The sequence below is a fragment of the Boleophthalmus pectinirostris genome, unplaced genomic scaffold (assembly GCF_026225935.1).
Source record: "Boleophthalmus pectinirostris isolate CB_2022bp ecotype Guang Dong unplaced genomic scaffold, ASM2622593v1 HiC_scaffold_9, whole genome shotgun sequence".
In the NCBI taxonomy this organism is placed as follows: domain Eukaryota; kingdom Metazoa; phylum Chordata; class Actinopteri; order Gobiiformes; family Gobiidae; genus Boleophthalmus; species Boleophthalmus pectinirostris.
In genome coordinates, this window is record NW_026571541.1 from 1,240,312 (window position 1) to 1,259,399 (window position 19,088).

Here is a 19,088-nt window from a genome sequence, read left to right on the forward strand (position 1 = left end):
GAAACTATAGCAACACATGAACGCAGATGCAATGAACGTGATTTGGCAGCAGGAACCTAATAACCGCACAGGAGAACTCCGGATGTTTATCTCTAACGCCACAAAACTGGGAATTTGTGTGTTTTTGTGAAGCTTAGCAGGGACTAACTAAAGAAGGATTCATCAAACAAGTGGCAAATAAGCCAAAAAAAAAAAACCAACTCCAAGTATGTTTCTGACAACTGAACACTTTTATAATTTGTAAAAGCTCATACTTTTTTAACTTCTTGGGTTCTTTTTAAAGACAGTGCAGTAAAGTGTATTTACCTTGTTAACATGTTTCGGCTGCTGCATCTTCAGAAGTGTCCCCGGTGTTGGTGGTGACGTGTCGTGTATCAGCTGTTGTTACTTCCTGTGGGCGTGGTCAGATGTTGTTACTTCCTGTGGGCGTGGTCAGCCTGATGGACCTGCAGTTCGCTCAGACTGACCACGCCTCCCGTCGCCCGGTGTTCTCTGGAGGAGGGTGTCCCAGGTGTGTGAAAGGAGGAACGGTTAATGCAGTCCCTGCCTCGTTTCCTGATTTCAGTGACCTCCTTGATCCAACATTTGAACTTGTTGTTTTCTGATCCAATGACCCGAGCTCTGCCCTGATCCAGAATGTGGTTGTTCCTTTTACACTGGTCTGATTTGGCAGATTTGAGGTTTTCCTTTTCTGCTTTATCTTTTTGTGTTCTGGTGAGTCTCTCTGACGTTTCCTTTTTGCATTCCTTTTGGTTTCGAATGTGAAATGCTCGACCTGTTTCCCCTATGTATGATTTACTGCATGATTTTCGTTGGATTTCATAGATGACGTTGCATTTTTGTTCTTGTGGGATTTTATCTTTGGGGTGTATGAGCTGTTGACGGAGTTTTGTGTCTGGTTTGACTCCAGTGCTGATGTTGTGTTTTTTCATGGCTGTCTGGATGGGTTCAGTTATTCCTCTAATGTACGGTAGTGTGATTGTGTTCTTATGGTCCTGCTGCCCTCTGTTATGTCTATGTGACCAACACCAGTGACAGTTCTGAAGATGGCAGTAGCAGCCGAAACATGTCAACAAGGTAAACACACTTTACTGCATTGTCTTTAAAAAGAACCCAAGAAGTTAAAGTATATAAGAAGACAAATCATTGGCTCATACATTTTTTTATTTAAAGCAGGTCTTAACCAGGACTAAATCCTTGATAAACCAGCACTGAAATGATGCAAGCTTCCGTTCCTCGTTCCTTTGTCACTGGCCCAAAGCAGCAGCTGTACACCGTATAGACCGTATAGAGTGAAAGTGTATTTGAAAGGTGAGATTTGAGCTTCTTCTCAGATGTTCCTGTGTGTGTGATCAGAGGTACAGGAGATCTGACGTTACCGTGGACGGTGAGGGACGCAGACGCCTCCGCCTTGCCCACCATGTTCTCGGCCAGGCAGGTGTAGGAGCCCACGTCTGCCGGGGTCAGTCTGCGGAGCTTCAGCGTGTGGTCCTCGCGGATCTCAAACCTGCAACCGGCAAATCCATGTGAGAAAGCTGGAAAATCTGAGGAACTTTTGCAACATAAAAAATAAGAAGCTGGATCTAGAATTGGTCGTGTATTGACAAGAAACACCACATCCTTGAGCCTTGATATTATTAAAAAGTCAAAAAGTGAGAGTAGATGTTCCGTACCTTCCCTTGGGCAGCTCTCCGTCGTCCTTCCTCCAGCGCACTGTGGGCACTGGGTCTCCTCTGGCCTCACAGCGGAACTCCACACTCTGGTCCACCAGCACCACCTGACTGCCCGGACGCTTCACAAAACTGGGACGTTCTGAGGAGGAAAACAAACGCACATCATTCACTGTAATACATGTGAACTGCACTAACACCACCCGACTGACCGGCGCCTCATGAAACTGGGACGCTCTGTGGAGGAAAACAAACGCACATAAATGAGAAACTAAATGAGAACGATGTACCGTATTTTTCAGAATATAAGTTGCACTTTCTTTCATGGTTTGGGTGTTTCCTGCAACTTATACTCCAGTGCGACTTATATATTAAAATGTTCACACTGACTGACAGCCACGAGAGAGCGCTCAGGATTGTGTGTCAGTTTCTGCTACTCCTGTACCACTGTCACTTCGCGCCCTACTGCACATATCTCCTGCAGAAAAAGCTGCTGTCCTGCTGCAAGTAGTAAAATATGCAGATGAAAACGGTAATCGAGCAGCAGAAAGAAAGTTTGGAGTGAGCGAGAAACTTGTGAAGGACTGGCAGAAGGTGGACCTCATGGATCTATAGTTTACCTCCAGAAGTTGCAAAGTTAAATGGCACCGAGGATGAAGAATTGAATGAATTTAGTGATTTGGAGTGAGATGGAGAGTTTGGCAAACTTGTTCTGTTGTTATTGCATAATAAATGCATCAAGAATTTCAGCTCATTGCACAATTCAGACTGGGAAGGATTTTCCGAAAAAGTGAGCATCGAACCGCCATGTTTGATTTTACAGTGGGATGTGTCTATTGTCAAAGTTGATCTTTTCAAGTCTTTTGAACCATATCACTTTTGTTTCTGGTTCTGATATTGTCATATTTTAGTTTTGGGATTCAGACATTGTAATTGTGTGGTTGTTGGATCCTAACAGCAGAAAACGGCTCGAGAAATTTGTTTGTAAACTCCATAAGTGCAAAAGTGAATCAGATGTGTGTGACTGCAAACCTCTGTTCAAACTGTTTCTCTTTCCAGTGGAATTGAAAACTAGTGAAAGACATAGGTGATGGGCAGGACTGATCCACAGGAAGGACCAAAAAGTAAACCTTTGACTGCCTAAATCATCCCAAGTTTGCAGAGAACATTTTGTATGTGGAGCCATCAAAGTAAAATCCAGATCCCTCACTCAACCTTGGTTATGAATTTAAAAAGTCAATGCCAAAGTGAAAGGCACCAGCTGTTCACCAAGAAACACCTTCCACTGCAAAGAGACCAAGACGTGATGTTTCTGTAAAACCACAAGAACAAGAAAGTGCAGCTCAGTCTGTTTGTCTTCTGCTCCTCTCACTTAACAAACAGGATCCTGCTTTGATGTCGCTCCACATACAAAATGTTCTCTGCAAACTCGGGATGATTTAGTCAGTCAAAGGTTTCCTTTTTGGTTCTTCCTGTGAATCAATCCTGCCCATCACCTTCACCTTTCACTATTTTTCAATTCCAATGGAAGGGAAACAGTTTGAATGGAGGTTTGCAGTCACACACATCTGGATTCTCTTTTGCATTTATAAAGTTCACAAACAAATTTCTCGAGCATGATGCGTCTATTATCTGAAGAACTGTTCATATGTGATGTTAACAGTCTGTTTTTCTCTCTTCTATTGTTTTTATTAGAACTTGACTTTTAAGATGAAATGTCTGTTCCTGGTCTCTGATTCTATCAAATAAATTTCCTCCAAAAAGTGCGACTGATAGACCAGTGCAACTTATATGTTTTTTTCTTCTTCATTACGCATTTGTTGGCTGGTGTGACTTATACTCCAGAGCAAATTATAGTAATTATAGGTAATGTATAAGAGAAAACAAGGCTGAATCCAGGACATGTATGAGTGAGTTATTGATGAGGCCACATTCAGTGTATTGACTGAAATGACTTGAAAGGATCTGAGACAAAAAACTGAAAGTAAGAACCATGTTTGAATTGATTTTATCTATTTCGTTCTTACTTTGGTCCTGAATAGATCTTGCTTTCACGTGTTTACATTCTCATAGACCTCAGTCTCAAATGTAGTATTTTTCCACATACATGAATATTTTTCTAACCGCACATAATATTAAAACTCGTCAGAAATGTATGAAAATGAGTGGGATCATTTTGGTTGGGCTCGATAAATAAGCCAGTGGAGAGCAGCCAGATGAATGGTGAGGATTCCCCAGGGAGGAGACGGTCCTGCTGCAGCCCTCTCCTCATTACGTCTGTATAGATGTGCGGTTGTTTTGTTTTCATAAATCTTGTTTGGAGCTGATGGTTTGGACGGGGCCAGTGGAAGTTGGAGGATTCCCAGTGGAAAGCAGATTTTTGGGGGGAGTTTGGTTTGACTCCCTTTCCCTTGGTTACTGTGGTTTCCGGAGAAATTACCAAATTATCAGTGATGTCGTCTGCGTCAAGATAAATGCAACAGACACTGGTTTATATTTGATTGTATTATTATTATCTTTTTTTTTTTTTCCTTTTAAATTGCTTCACTTTTCTGTGAATAATTAATGAAAAAGTGAATTATTAATCTGGTGCCGCTGTCAATAAAACAGAACGTTCACTCATCTTCCCATCCAATAGAATATCAGTCAAAGGAACATCTCCATGGAAACAAGCAGGAAGAGGCCATCCTTCAGGCTAAATACGAGTCAGGTTTGTGGAGATGCAAGCCTGCTCACAGTATGGGCATTTTTTATTTATTTTTTTTTATGTTTTTGAGTGCAGTGTAAAAATATCCATATATTTAACATTTGACTAAATTTGTGTCTTAAAATTACATGTTGGAGCTTTAAAATATCAAAATACGATTTAACTCTCCAAAAAGAGTTGATGGTAGCCTGTGTGTATACTCTTTTGTTTGTTTTGGTTCAGCCTCACTTTTGTCTCCTGTCCAGACCATAACTCTGCCCTGTGATTGGTCCAAAACATAACCATGAACAACCACCAAGTCCTCCAGGGGTTTGGACCACTGCAGGACCTGAGTCCAAACGCAGAGCGAGGAATGGTTCAAAACCAAATTCTTCTTGTTTGTGAATGTTCAAATATCATTTGAATTCTTTGTAAATATCATCTGGCCTTTACCTCTGGTCCTGTGTTTGACCCTTACAATACGACTCTGACCCATCATCGATCACCTGTTCTGAAGCAATCAGTGTGAGTAGTGTGCTGATGAAATGCACTCATGTCTAAAGTCTCCATTAGGTTAAAGCAGTTACATTGTGCTTGTGTCTGCTCTATAAATCTATGACATTTAAAAGGAGCTGCTGACAGCCCAGCTGTGCATGTACCACTACAGATACTGTTCTTACAGCAATGGATTTTTCAGATTTAGGCCAAAATGGTGAAACAACACTGATGAATCCTTCATGTATCACAGAAAACTGGAGAATGAAGTAAGTACAGAGCAGTGGGTGTGTGTGGGTGTGTGTGGGTGTTAGGGGAAAACAGAGAGTTTCAGAGCAATGGCGTCTTGAATGCAATAAAATAAACATGACTCAAACATTTGTTGTTTTTTTCCTTTTGATTTACCATCTTCGAGTTTGTCAAAAACAATTATAAAAAGTTAAAATAACAAAATTTTGCACTTGTCACTGTCATAATAAACTATAATTAACCCACTTGTGCTAAATGTTTTGTACTGTGTTATTCTCCTGATTTGCTTTCATACTTGTACTACTATTATTCATTGTTTTCTGTTGCACCTACCACCAAAGCAATTTCCAAGTTTGTGAGTTTGACACTGACATGGCATTCAAACTTCTTCTGATTCTTTTACCAGATTCATATCTCCACACGTCGGCCCTGACATTTAAATAATGATTTTGTAAAATGATGTTTGAAATGTCACTCTATATGTTGGCTTAAAAAAAAAAAATGTAGCAGCAGTTGAAAGAGACTCAAGATCAGATGGCCCAGTTTTGATCACTGAACTTAAAGTAATATTATGGTAAATCTTGACCAGTTCGACAGTAGATTACAAGTATGTTCTTAACATTTCAGTGAGCCCCTCCTCTAATGAACCCTGCAGGTCAGAGCAGGTACTGTTTGGTGGTGAGTCCATCTTTAGGGACACAGATCTTTTTATGTAAGTGTGAAATGATTTGTGACAGTCTGTGTGCTCATGTGGAGGACTGGAGACACGGCAGGGGGCAGGGGTCAGGGGAACGGGGAGCTGTCCGGCAGAAGGACGACACAGCGGGGGAGAGATGGACTGAGAGGAAGAAAGTGAGGGAGTGAGAAGGATGGACAGACATGAGGAGGGTCGTCTGTCAGAAATAGCTGAACAAAAAGAAAAACTATTGAGAAGTTTATCATTGTAGATTTATAGTTTTTTTTTTTTCCTAAATACACTTAAAAAAAAAAAAAGATCTTGATTTCAGAATCATTTGTTGATTTTCATAGTTTTACATCTTATTATTTCACTTGAATTGTTAGCAGATATTTGTTCATGCTGAGTTATTGATATTTCAACATTGAGACAGTAAACAAATGAGGTCCTTATCCCTCATGATTGCTCTGTTAGTAGAAACATGGGTTTTTTGATGAAAACAATTTGACCGCAGAATGAGTCTGCTGATGGTTTATGGACAAGAGACAAGAGAAGTGCAGAGTTTTATCTATGACGCAACTAAACAGGCAGAATGCAAACAGAGCATTTTTGAGGCTTAGAGAAGACCACTTTGGATTCAGGGATTAATGAAACAAGCATGAATGAAATACAATACAACTGCAGGCATTGTTTTGAGGAAAAGACAACAGAATGACATGGTTAAAAAGTCCTAAAGGTCCATGTTGCATAATGGACTTAAATTGATTTCAGTAACTGGGAGTGGCGACCTTTTGTCACAACATTATTTTAGATGTCACTCTCAAATGCAGTAGATAAATGCAGTATGGAGAATGCAGTCCTAGGACATATATTTGAGAGTATTCTTACCCAGCACGGTGAGCTCGGCCACCTCGCTCTCCCTCTCGCCCACCATGTTGGTGCCCACACACACGTACTTCCCCGCGTCGCTCTTACGGGCGTTCGTGATCATCAGCTTCCCTCCTCGGATCTGTGGACAAACAGAGACGAGTCACTAAAACCCACTGAAACGATAAACCGGGTTAGACACACGTTACACCGAACATATGCTAATGTGACATTTCGGAGCACTAGTCACGTACATACCAAACCAAAGAGAAGATGTTTAGAAGTATGTATTACCTTCACCTTAAAACATACACTACTGATCAAAAGTTTTGGATCACCCTAATTTTTCCAGTTATTTATTGCAATTCAAGTCGTGCAAGTCCAACGAACAGTCCGAAATGGTACGAAGAGCCTTAAAAACTGAACAGACAGAGGTTAAAAAAATTATAAAAGAACAAAACACAAGTCCAAGTTCTGCCAAAACGACCTCAGGAAAAAAGAACAAGATGGTAAAGCTTGAAAACCTGGAGTGTCCAGCAGCAGCACAGTGTCCAGACTTAAACCCCATGGAGCTGGTTTGGGATGAACTGGACTGAAGAGTGAAGCAACCTACAAGTGCCACACATTTATGGAAACTTCTGCAACAGACTTGGGAAGAACTTTCTGAACAATATTTGATTTCTTTTGTAAAAAGAACGAGCCACGAGTGTGTTCAGCTGTTCTATCTGCCAAAGGTGAACACTTTCATCAATCAAAAGTTTAGAATATATTCTGTTCAAAAGTAAACAGTAAAAAACTGGAAAAAGTGTGGTGTTGTAAAACTTTAGACCGGCAGTGTACCAAACCAAAGAAAAGATGTTTAGAGGTATGTATTACCTTCACTTCAAACTATATGACGTTACAGTTTCCATGATTTATACTTCTGATCACATTAGCAGCCCTCTGCTGACAGGACATGGCATGAATCATGAAAAATAAGCCTTTTAGCAATGTCATGTGTTCTCAGTCATTCCAAGTTGAGCAGAGAATTCTCCGAATCAGTCCAGAGATGGTGTATGGACATAAAAACTGCAGGAGACTTCCAGTTTGTTTTCTGCTGGACTATGGAACTACTGTATTTTCCAGGCTATTAGACGCGCTCTTAAGCCTCTAACCGCATCAAAAAACGACTGTGCGCCCCACAATTCAGAGAGCCCTATACACGAATCCACTCGAGTGTCCCAGCACGACTTCAGTAAACTACAAAGCCGCACCACCGGCAGAACACGCAAACACGCAAACACACACGGAGCAGACAGCGACCACACATTGGGTATTTGGGAACAAATGAACCAAAGTACAACTCTAGGTAAGTTTTAAATGAAGGAACAATGTTATAACATGGTTAAACGGACAGGTCACGTCATGTGAAAGCTCAAAACCTCTAGAATTCCCTCAATGAGCTGCAGAGGCTGCACTAGCACTGACTTATTGGGGTTTAGTTAGTGCCCATTCAGATCAGAGAGACATTTTAGGTTTGAACCAACTGGATTTCACCACTGAAAGAGGCTCTTATGATGTCCGATTGAATAACAGTCTTGTGAATTGAAACAAGAGAATACACATTACAATTGTTATCAGTAGATTCAATATTTAATTTGACCATTGGCCAATTCTGATCTGTTTTAAAATCATAATAAACAATCTTACGTAGTGTCCATATAAAGTGGTTTCTCTTTCTGCTCCTGTCCTGACCCTGCTCCTCTGTTTGAGACTCTGCAGTGAAAAGCAAACTGATCCGACGTCCTCTGACACTCAACACCTTCTTTTAAGTTCTGAAGCATTCCACACTCCCTGTTTAATATTCATGGGGTGGACCGGAGATGGGGGGAGGAGGAGGAGGAGAGAGGAGAGGGAGAGAGGGAGAGAGGGAGAGGGTCCGGCCTGTGGAGTGTGTGTGGGACGTCCCGCGGAGCTGCAGCGGTTTGAAGTGTCCTTATGTTTCTGTTTGTTTGAGGAAAGGTTCAGCGGCGAAAGGACCGACACACTCCAAAGACAGAAGAAGATGGAGAGAGAAAGAGGGAGGGAGGGTGGGAGAGAGGAAGAGAAGGTAGTTACACTCATAAGACACTGGAGGGTAAGATGGAGAGAGAGGAAGGAAGAGGGGGTTAAGGAGGGAAGGAAAGAGAACGAGGAAAAAAGAGAGGGCTGCCACACTCCAAAGACACTGGAAGGTAAGGAGGAGAGAGAGAGGAAGGAAGGGAGAAGAGGTGAAGGAGGGAAGGAAAGAGAACAAGGAAGAAAGAGACATTGGCGAGTAAGATGGAGAGAGATCAGGAGGGTGAAGGGGTGAAGGAAACAGAGAGAAGAGAGTGAGAATAAGATGAAGCGAAAGAGAGGGAAGGGGAAGGGGTGAAGGAGGGAAGTAGAGAGAGAGAGAGAGAGACAGAGAGAGAGGGAATGATCAGATAGAGAGACACAAAGAGAGAGAGAGAGAGAGAGAAAGAGAGATAGAGAGACAGAGAGAGAGACAGAGAAGAGAGAGAGAGAGAGAGATGAGAGACAGAGAGAGAGAGAGAGGAGAAAAGGAGAAAGAAGAGAGGAAAGAGGAAGAGAGAAGAGAATGAAGGAGGAGGAAGGAGGAGAGAGGGAGGAGAAGAGAAGAGAGAAAGAGAGAAGAGAGAATGAGGAGGGAAAGAGAAAAGAGGAAGAGAAGAAGAGAAGAAGGAGAGAAGAGAGAGAGGAAGAGAAGGAGAGAGAGAGAGAGTGAGAGGAGAAAGACAGAGGAAGAGGAGAGAGAAGGAAGAGAGAAAAGAGGAGGAAGAGAAAGAGAAAGGAAAGAAGAGGAGAATAAGAACTGAAAGAGAAAAGGAAGAGATAGAAGAGAGAGAGGAAGAGAGAGGAGAAGGAGGAAGAGAGAAGAGAGAAGAAAGAACACTGGAGTAAGAGGGGAGAGAGAGAGAGAGAGAGAGAGGAGAAGAGAGAGAGGACAACTCCAAAGTCAGTGGAGGGTAAGATGCAGAGAAGAGAGAGAGAGAGCGGGAGATTGGGGGTTGCCACACTCCTAAAACACTTGAAGGTAAGACGGAAAGAGAGAGAGCGAGAGAGGAAAGAAGAAAGGGTGAAGGAGGAATGGAGAGAGAGAGCAAAGAGTGAGAGCTCTGCCACACTCCTCAAACACTTGAGGTCAGGGTGGAGAGAGGGAAGCTGAGGAAGAGAAACAGGGATGAAGTAAAAGAGAGATGTTTTGGATTGGTCTCCAAACTCACTGGAGGGCAGGGTGGGAGGTAAAAGAAGAGAGAAAACGAGGGATAAAGAGGTACGGAGAGACAGAGGAAGGGCTGAGAACTTCCACACGCCAAAGACACCGGAGGACGTACAAAGACAATAAAGAGAGATAGAAAGAGAGGAAGAAAGAAGAGAGACGACGATGACGGAGCAACAGAAAGAGAGAGAGAAAGGAAGGGAAGAAGGAAGTACTTAGGCATGAGGATCCACTTAACGCAGGCTGTAGTCTCCTGTGACAGTTTAGTGTGGTGTGGGCTGAGCTGAAGTCACAGAGGTACTGTTACTCTGAATCCACTTGATCTATGAGCCATGTATAAAGAGTTTCAATCGAAATGAAACCTAATTGTTGCCAAAGTCTCTAATGGTCAGATCAAACTTCCACACACAGTCCACGCAAATCAAATCAAATCAAACAATGGGTTTTGACCGTGCAATTCGATCTTTTGCTTCCCATTCTCTCTCCTCGCTTCCTTCTCCTTGATGCTCCATTTTTCAGCCGTCATTCAAACGCGTCTTATTAAATGGAAAGAAAGAAAACCGCAGAACGAAGGAGTAAACTCGAGGGAGGCTTCAGGAGCAGACATCTGAGAAAAGAATCAAACTTTATTGGTCTCAGCGAGGAGTTTAGATTCTCTTCTCCTGGATTTGTCTCGTCTGTGGGCGGGACTTCCTCACCCGTTTCCTTGAGAGGAATTAAGGAGAAGGAAACGAGGAAAGAGAAATGAGACACGGCCTGTATATGAGGCAGAAATGTCGATCACAATCACAAACACAACCTGCTTCTTTTTCCTCTCAACCAATCACTATAACTGCAGCATTCTTTCTTTGTTATCAGGTTCTTTTTTCAGACCAAGAGTTTGTTTTCATCCCTGACAGTTTGTTCTGTTCCCTGTGCTCTTCCTCAGAGTCTCATAATGTTTCTGTGATGTGTTTTAAAGTCTCACTTCCTCAGGACAGTATCCAGGTGTGGGAAAGTAAAAAAAGCCCTTCGTCCCGGTTTATCATCCTGTGGGCATGTTTCCGTATTTCAATTGCCTCTTTAATCCAGCGACGATGTACTTTATTGCAGGACATGTTCTATCTTTTGGGCGGACGAGTAATTGCTTCGGTTTTCTGGGTTGCATGCTGCCATTCCAACACTACCGTCTAATTGTCGGAGTGGTGGCATTTCCATTTTTTATCAAACGTCCCTGCACTCCAACATTTTTTTTTTCAACATTCTGCCCTAACATACAAGGTCATTATTAAGTTCTGGCAGCACTCTTTTCGGTACAACATTTTTACAGACTTGCAGCAGTGCACCGGTCTACTTTCACCCCTGCTCATTAGACCTGAGATAGAAAAAAAAAAAAAAAAACTCTGGTATTCTACAAACACAAGGCAAAAAAGGTGACGCTCCAAACTATGAGTGGGTTGTCAGAATGGTGACATAAAAGGTGTCGGAATGGCGGCATCAGAAAGTGTCGGAATGGAATGTTGTTGAAATGACAGAATGTCGGGGTGGGGGTCTGTAGGAATAAGGGCTGTAGCCCAATTTTCTGTATGGTTTCACTGGATTATGTTTTCTCATTGCCCTCTGCACTTTTTCTGTTATGCCCCTGATGTACGGTAATGTCACCATTCCTGCGCCCTTATGTTCAGGTTTTTTTCTCTCTCTGAGCTGTTGTTTTCCTTTGTTTATTGCCCATTTTTGGTATTAGCAATCAATCGAAATACGGAAACATGCCCACGGGACGATAAACCGGGACGAGAGGCTTTTTTTACTCTCACACACCTGGGATTCTGTCCTGAGGAAGTGGGACTGCAGGTGGCGCTGTCGTCCTGCCTCCACCGGTACGAAGACAGCACCAAAACCTGTTTAAATCATCTGAACGACACGTCACAGAAACATCACGAGACTCTGAGGAAGAGCACAGGTTAGTGATGGGCAAATGAGTCGGAGCTCCGGAGCTCGTCTCGTTCTTTCTGAAACAAATCGCTCTGAAGAACTGACTCGGAGCTCGTCTCGCAGCAGCCGCTCACGTGACCAAAGTGTGGAAGTGTCGGTCCCTCCCCCTACTGCTTCGCTCTGCGTGTCGATCGCTTCAGTGTATCGAAGCGTTTCATTGGCTCGGCGAATGTTCCGCTCTGTGATTGGTTCAGATGCTTCAGAGTGTTCAGCGCACTTCCAGTGGTTTGACAAGCGCTAAACTGCTACAATATAAAAGATGCACCAATATTTGTTAAAAATGTTGGGTAGTGAGGAGTATTGTATGGAAAAAAGCGATCCATAGTTTGGCATCACTTTGATCTAATTCCACCTAACAAGGTAAAACCTATTTTCTTATTTACAGCATGTTATTTATGTTGCTCTTTACATGTTATTTTAAATCATCATCATTATTATTATTGTTGTTGTTAGGTACGGTGTCGCTCTGCACACAAGTATTGTCTTACACTAACAATCGATGCTGAGACACCTGCGTGACAATGGTTAAATTTGTCCACTAGAGGTCAGTGTTTCTCCAAAGCCTCAGACACGTATATTGCGACTGAGGTGTCAATGCTTCACGAGGCTCCATTCACCCATCACTAACGCAGGGAGCAGAACAAACTGTCAGGATAAAAACAAACTCTTGGTCTGAGAAAAGAACCTAATAACATAAATTATCAGAAGATCGAGTGAACCTCATTGGACTAACATTCTTCGTAACTTTTAAACTATGAAACACAACCCTTGTAAACCCCATCTTCACCGCAGCAGCAGAACCACCATCCTCCTCAGCCTCTCCATCTTCTCCTCTTCGTCAAACCAGCCCCGTAATGTCACTCATTTATCGACTCTTTCACGAGCTCAATTTGAATGTTGTCGCTCATCTATTCACAGAAACAATATGCTACGCCGCGCGCTGATTATGACTATTACGCTAGCATGCTAACAGCTCTATCCCTGTGCTTTTGTGTGCGTGGTTTGGCCGGGCAGATAATGCACACACCATTCACTATAGACACTCTCCACCGTTCACTCGCCGCTTCATTTTCGCACCCAGTAATTAGCCGCCTCCTCCGCACAAAAGCACAGAGACAATGAGGAGCGTTTGAGGCATTCAGGGAGCACCAAACAGACTTTAGCAGGACAATGGAGCAGGCTAATCGCTGGCATCGTACCCTCGTTGCTGTGTTTACGTGTCCCGCGGTGATTAGCCCTAAATGACCGGTTTGACGCTGTGAGATAACACAGGCATATGCTTTAGATTTAAACAAAAGGACTGATGGAGGAGAGTGGAGTAAACTCGACCAGGAACATCACTTTTTCAGATGTTCAGAGCAAATAAAGCTTTTACTGATAACAATTCTACTTCTGATTTATTCTTAATTATTCAAACAAAACATGATGTCCCATTCATTTGCTCTTTTGGGGCTAAAGACGATTGTCCAGTGTGAAATAAGAACGAGCCTCACGAGTCTCTCATTTGGGTTTCTGATTTCAGCGCTGAAATCAAGTGTGTTTAAACCTAAAATGTTTCTCTACGATCTGAACGGTCTGTCCCTAAACCCCAGCACCTGCACCTGTCATGAGTCAGTGCTAGTGCAGCCTCTGCAGTAGAGCCCTGCAGTCCCGTGGGACCCGACGGAAAACAGTGCGACGCGGGACACATTTTGAAAGCTCACTGCGGGTGCGGGCGGGAGCGAGACTGCACAATGCGGGAGCGGGCGGGAGGGATGATAAACTGCAGTCCCACAAACTAAATATGAGTGTAAAGTCAAATATACAAATGAATGTGAGTATAGGCGAGTTTCATTGTTGACAAAAGCGCGCGTTGCATGCTGGGAATTATTTTGGTCGGCGGCAATAAACACTAATTCAACATGACGGACGGAGTGAGAAAGCACGTAAAGGGTATTGATCCTGGTTATTTATCCACTCTAACGGCAGAGGACCCAAGACCATTTGACCAGAAATTGGTCATAAGCATCGACGGAGCCAAATCACCCTTTTCAACCCCGACAAAAGTCTGGACCAAACCAAATTTCTGGTCTGAATCGCCAACTACCTGGACAAATATTCACTTTGGCGATATCCACAATGACTTGGTGGAAACTCCTGGGCCATTCACAGCAGAAAAGATGAAAACCTCCAAGAGTCTCGATGTGTTGTTGAACTTGTTGGAGTCCACGGTTTGTTAGGATCTTCTACGTTTGCTCGGATGTTTGATGAAAGCCGTTTAATTCACCGTTAGTGGTTCTTTTCACTCAGAATACGAAAAAGACATTTTCCTTCTTCCATGCTTCTATTTGTGCATCCGATAATGCAGCAGGAATTTACCATTATCGGGGATAAATACGCAAGGTTACGCACTGTGTTTGACGCTACCGTGTTTCTTGCCTCCGACCAAATTATTTCCCAGCATGCAACGCTGGCTTTTAATAACAATGACGTCAGCTGAAACTCGCCTATATCATGCATAATTTGTGCTGGATATTTTATTTGGCAATGTAAATGTGTTCCATCGCAACAGTCAGTAAAAGATGGATGTCCAAGAAAGTTGAATATTTGTTTTGTTCACTTATGAATCCCATATACAGGATGTAGAACCATATTTGTGACAGGCTCCATAGAACTCAACGAGAGCTACATCCTAATCTCAAAGAACTCAACCCTCTGACTGAACCCTGAGGAAGTGAACGTTATTGCTCGCTCCTGCTCAGAAATACAGTTTGTAAGCTAATGTTGGCTTTTGGAGACTCAATTCTGACAGTTTGACTTTTGCATGTTCAGAAAAAAAACTTGTGTTTACTGTCAAATGATGTGAAAGAAAATCTAAATGTCACTACAAAGTTTTCAGAAGACACTTTCTCTACACAAGCACAATTTAACACCAAAAGACAATTCTCAGTGTGCACTGTCATTTCTGCTGTGACGTAAATTCAACTGACTCGGTCTGCGCTGAACTAGACCGAGTTTGTTTGGAAACCCCAATTTGATTGGCCGTTCCATTGCACTTTCTCAAGTTCTCAAGGTGGAGGTCAGTTTTCCCCGAGTCCCGAGCACAAGAGAATGCAAGAATAGTCTGTTGCTTTAGTTCAGTGACTCATGCAGAAATAGATATATGTCCAAAATATAAATCTACACATAGTTTTTCAGCATAAACAGAACCAAAACTTTCTGTGTGTGGTAGTTACATTCTAATTTGAAAAGACTTAGTAGGCTAATGCTGCTACTGGTGACCCAAAATCTAGAATGGTACAAACTTGATGGACATTCATAGAAGATAGATGTTCACAGAAGGAGATCCACTGGTATCAAATAATCTCTTCTTCCACCTAATCTCCACTGCAGCAACAGAATCCTCATCCTCCTCATCCTCTCCATCTCCGTCCTTTCACCTCCACCAGCACCAGCGTTAATGCAGCTCCCTCATGTGTCAGTCTCAGCATCTCCAGATTGAAATATGACACTGAAGATCTCATGGAGAGCACATGAGACAGATTTTGCCTGTTCCCTCCCCCAGCATGCATAGTGGGAGCAGGTCTGGAGCTGTGGGCTGCAGGCTGCTCTCCTCCATCTCCAAACACACTCCACGTCTGGGCCTGCTCATGTGGGAGGACTGGCTCGGACCCAGCACCACCCTGCAGGCTGCTGAGGCTGGGGGTGGGGGGTCCTCATTCTCAGCTGTTCACCGCATTAGAAAAAATACCAAATTCTATGTATCCACTCATAAAAGTACATTCTCGAGATATTCTTAGAAGTGTCATGGGACAGAAAATCAGCACAATTCCACAGTGCGACTTTGAGCACGGAGCAGCGAGAGAATGATCTGAAAAATGACAAAATAACATTGTGGGTGCTGTTTATTTGCCGGAGCAGCCAGTCCCTTCTGCATTCCGTCTGAAGACTCTGGAATGGGACCATAAAGCGAGAAAAAAACGCTGTTCTAATTCGAGACGGTCCAACCACAGACGTTCATTTGCGTCATGTGTCTCTCAAATGCAGAAGACATTTCCTCCCCAAAACTTTGTATCATTCAGAACAAACTATAAACTTCTATTACTTGAGATAAATGACAGTTTGGTTCTTTAACATGATATAAACAAATAATGAATGGTCCTATATGACACAAAATGGATTCTTGTGAGATTTTAGCCAAGTTTTAATGCTGCTTCTTTCTCAAAAAATTATGTGAGATGTGTTTTTGTACCATTCACATATATTTGAGTAATCCTTTATTATTACATCTCCATCATCTACATCTCCAAAGCTCAAAATGCTCTGCTCCACCTTGTGATGTCATGAAGTGAAAGTTTTCAAGTGAACAGCTCCTTTTACCTTTTGTTCAGTAGAAATTATTGGCCTTTCCAGGTCTGAAATTATCCAAATGATTCTAATGAAGGTGTATGGAGTTTAAAAACACAACAGAACTCCTGTATTACCACATGACATCACAAGGTGGAACAGAGTGTTTTCAGTTAGAAAGAAAAGCACAGCCCAGTTTTTTTAAGGATTTGTGTGAAGGAAACAAAACACAACTCCAGGTGTGTTTGTGTTGAGGAAACTACATTAGAGCCGAGATCTAGGGCAGGGGTCTCCAACCTTGTTCCTTCTGTGAGCAGCTTTTTGTAAAACGAAAATGCCAGAGAGCTACTATTTTTAGCGGCCGCCAAAAATGTTGTAAATATAAGAGCCACAGCATGCCTTATATGAGCTCCAGTTAGATGTCTATAAAACATAACCCATTATCCAGTCATCAGAGCACAAAAAAAAAAGATACATTTACAAAGGAAACAGACATTTAATCAATCAAATTTGACTTATTCAGCACAATATGTATAATTCAGAAACACCTGGGTGAAGAAGACCTTGGAAGAAGGTGGAGAGCTACTGGTATCTCCCAAGCTACAGGTTGGAGACTCCTGATCTAGGGTGAGCAGATGTCCCTCTTTACGTTGTTTTATACAAGAAATGTCCCAGGTGTCCCTATTTTTGACCACTTTGATACCCAGTAAAGTATCAAACAGTAAAGATGGGAATATATTATCTTTTGTTTAGCAAATAAACAGAAAACTGGGCTTAAAAATTACCATAAGAAAAAAATAATTAATTAAATAAATAAACTGTCAGAAGTCCCTCAGATTATGGTTGACCAACAAAGTAAGTTATGAAGAGACAATTAGTTACAGTTAGGGTCTTTTCACAAGTTTATTTATACCAACTATACCAACCCAGGTGTGTCCCAGTTTGGAATTTTGAAAACCTGGTCACCCAAAACAAATCAGAAAATAGTGTAATAATATTCCTTTACTCATTTGCACATTATATCAAACTGCAATTTCTATTTTTATCTAGGGTGACCAGACGTCCCTGTTTACTCGGGAAGGTCCCAGTTTCGATCCCTCTGTCCTCTGTCCCAGCAGATTTATACAAAACCAGTGATTTGTCCCAGTTTTACACAAGAAATGTCCCAGTGTCCCTATTTTTGACCAATCTGATCCTGCCAACAGTAAAGAGAGACATAAACTGTCATTTGTTGAGGTAAAATACAGAAAAGCTGCTTAAAAAAATGACCAAAACACAAAGAAAATGTGACTATACTAACTCACGTTTGTCATGAATGGTCTCTGCACAACAATTTTCTTTAATTACTCACTCGCTTCACTATTTTGTTATTAGCAACTACCAAAAAACATGGGAATATCCTAGTTTCTTTTTTATTTTATTTTGAAATTGTGGTCACTCTATTTTTATCTTGGGTCTTAGCCTCTCCCGGACACGGAGCAGACCCTGTCAGCATACATGCTAACACACTCCGCTATCAGACATGACGTTAGCGGCGGTCTTAAGGGCCCGTGTGGGAGCCGCCTCTCCGGGAGTCCTTGAGCGTGACGGAAGTTTACAGTGAGCCCTGCCAGCTGCTTCTCACAGACCTAGCTTTAGCGCACAGCAGGCTAACGCTAACAGCGCTACGGCTAAGGATTTGACTCATTTACTCTGAGTGTTTACAGGCGGCGCTGACGGGATTTGGCTGCGTTCACTGGAGCTGAGAAAACGGTAACCTGCTTTATTTTGGTAAAGGCCACAGGGACGAGGAGGCACTGGACTGAGACAGAATAACTACCGAGCGTCCTTAAAAGTTCTAGTGTTTAGTGGAAATGCTAAAGTTACAACAGTGTGTCACACTCACAAACATTCACTTCAGTTTGAGAGGCTACTGCAGAGTTAGGGTTGGTGAAAGTATCGAAAATCAGATACTAATCTAGAGTGACCAGACGTCCCTATTTACCCGGGACAGTCCCAGTTTAGAGCCTGTGTCCCCTGTCCCAGCAGATTTATACAAAACCACTGATGTGTCCCATGTTTTGTACAAAAAAGGTGCCAGGTGTCCTTATTTTGGACCAATTTGATCTAAGCCAGGACTAAAGTAAGACTAAACCAGGACTGTATCAGGTGTAAACGAGGACTAAAACAAGACTATCGCAGCAAAAAAAAAAAGAAAGAACATTTTACTTTGAGTAAATTCAACTTGATAAGTAAAATTATCTACAAATGCTATAGGCCTAAGTTTGTTCTTCTTAATTCAAGCTACATATTGAATTCAAGTTACATATTTATATACATATTTTAAGTACAAAATTATTCCACTGGCAAATAATTTTACTTGTCAAGTGAAATTTACTCAAATCATGATAAAACTTTCTTAATTCGCATCATTTTAACTTGACTAGATTTTGTTTTTTGCAGTGTGTTTGACTAGTCTGATCCTCACCAACATAAACAGGAGCATAAATCATCATTTGCTTTGCCAAAATACTGAAAACCATGTTTGCTAAAGACCATAAAACAAAAAGATGCAGCAACAGAAGATCAGATTATGACTGACACAAGAATGTTACACATTTCACAATTTTATTTATACCAACCATCCAAACTCAAGTGTGTCCCTTTTTTGAATTTTAAAAATCTGGTCACTCTGTACTAACTGATACTGAAACTGGATTGATACTAAAATCACAATAATCAATACTTAAACTAGTATAGAAACTAGATACACATTCATATCAGAATATCAGATCAGAGCACACGCCCATGGACCACTATGGAACCTTCCTGGACCACAGAGGGATGGAAATAGAAAAGAAAATACTACCATTTAATGTTGAAAATCACATTCTATTGCCTAAAAAAGAGTGTTACGCCCATCTC

At 42.0% G+C, this 19,088-nt stretch overlaps 1 protein-coding gene across 1 annotated transcript in view; it reads right to left on the reverse strand.

The window, feature by feature from the left end:
• Positions 1-19,088, reverse strand: part of LOC110172732 (roundabout, axon guidance receptor, homolog 1 (Drosophila)) — a 413,603-nt gene that overhangs the window by 117,299 nt on the left and 277,216 nt on the right. The window contains 3 exon segments of the mRNA XM_055166979.1: positions 1,380-1,507; positions 1,674-1,812; positions 6,665-6,785. Coding sequence (XP_055022954.1) covers positions 1,380-1,507; positions 1,674-1,812; positions 6,665-6,785 — 388 coding nt within the window.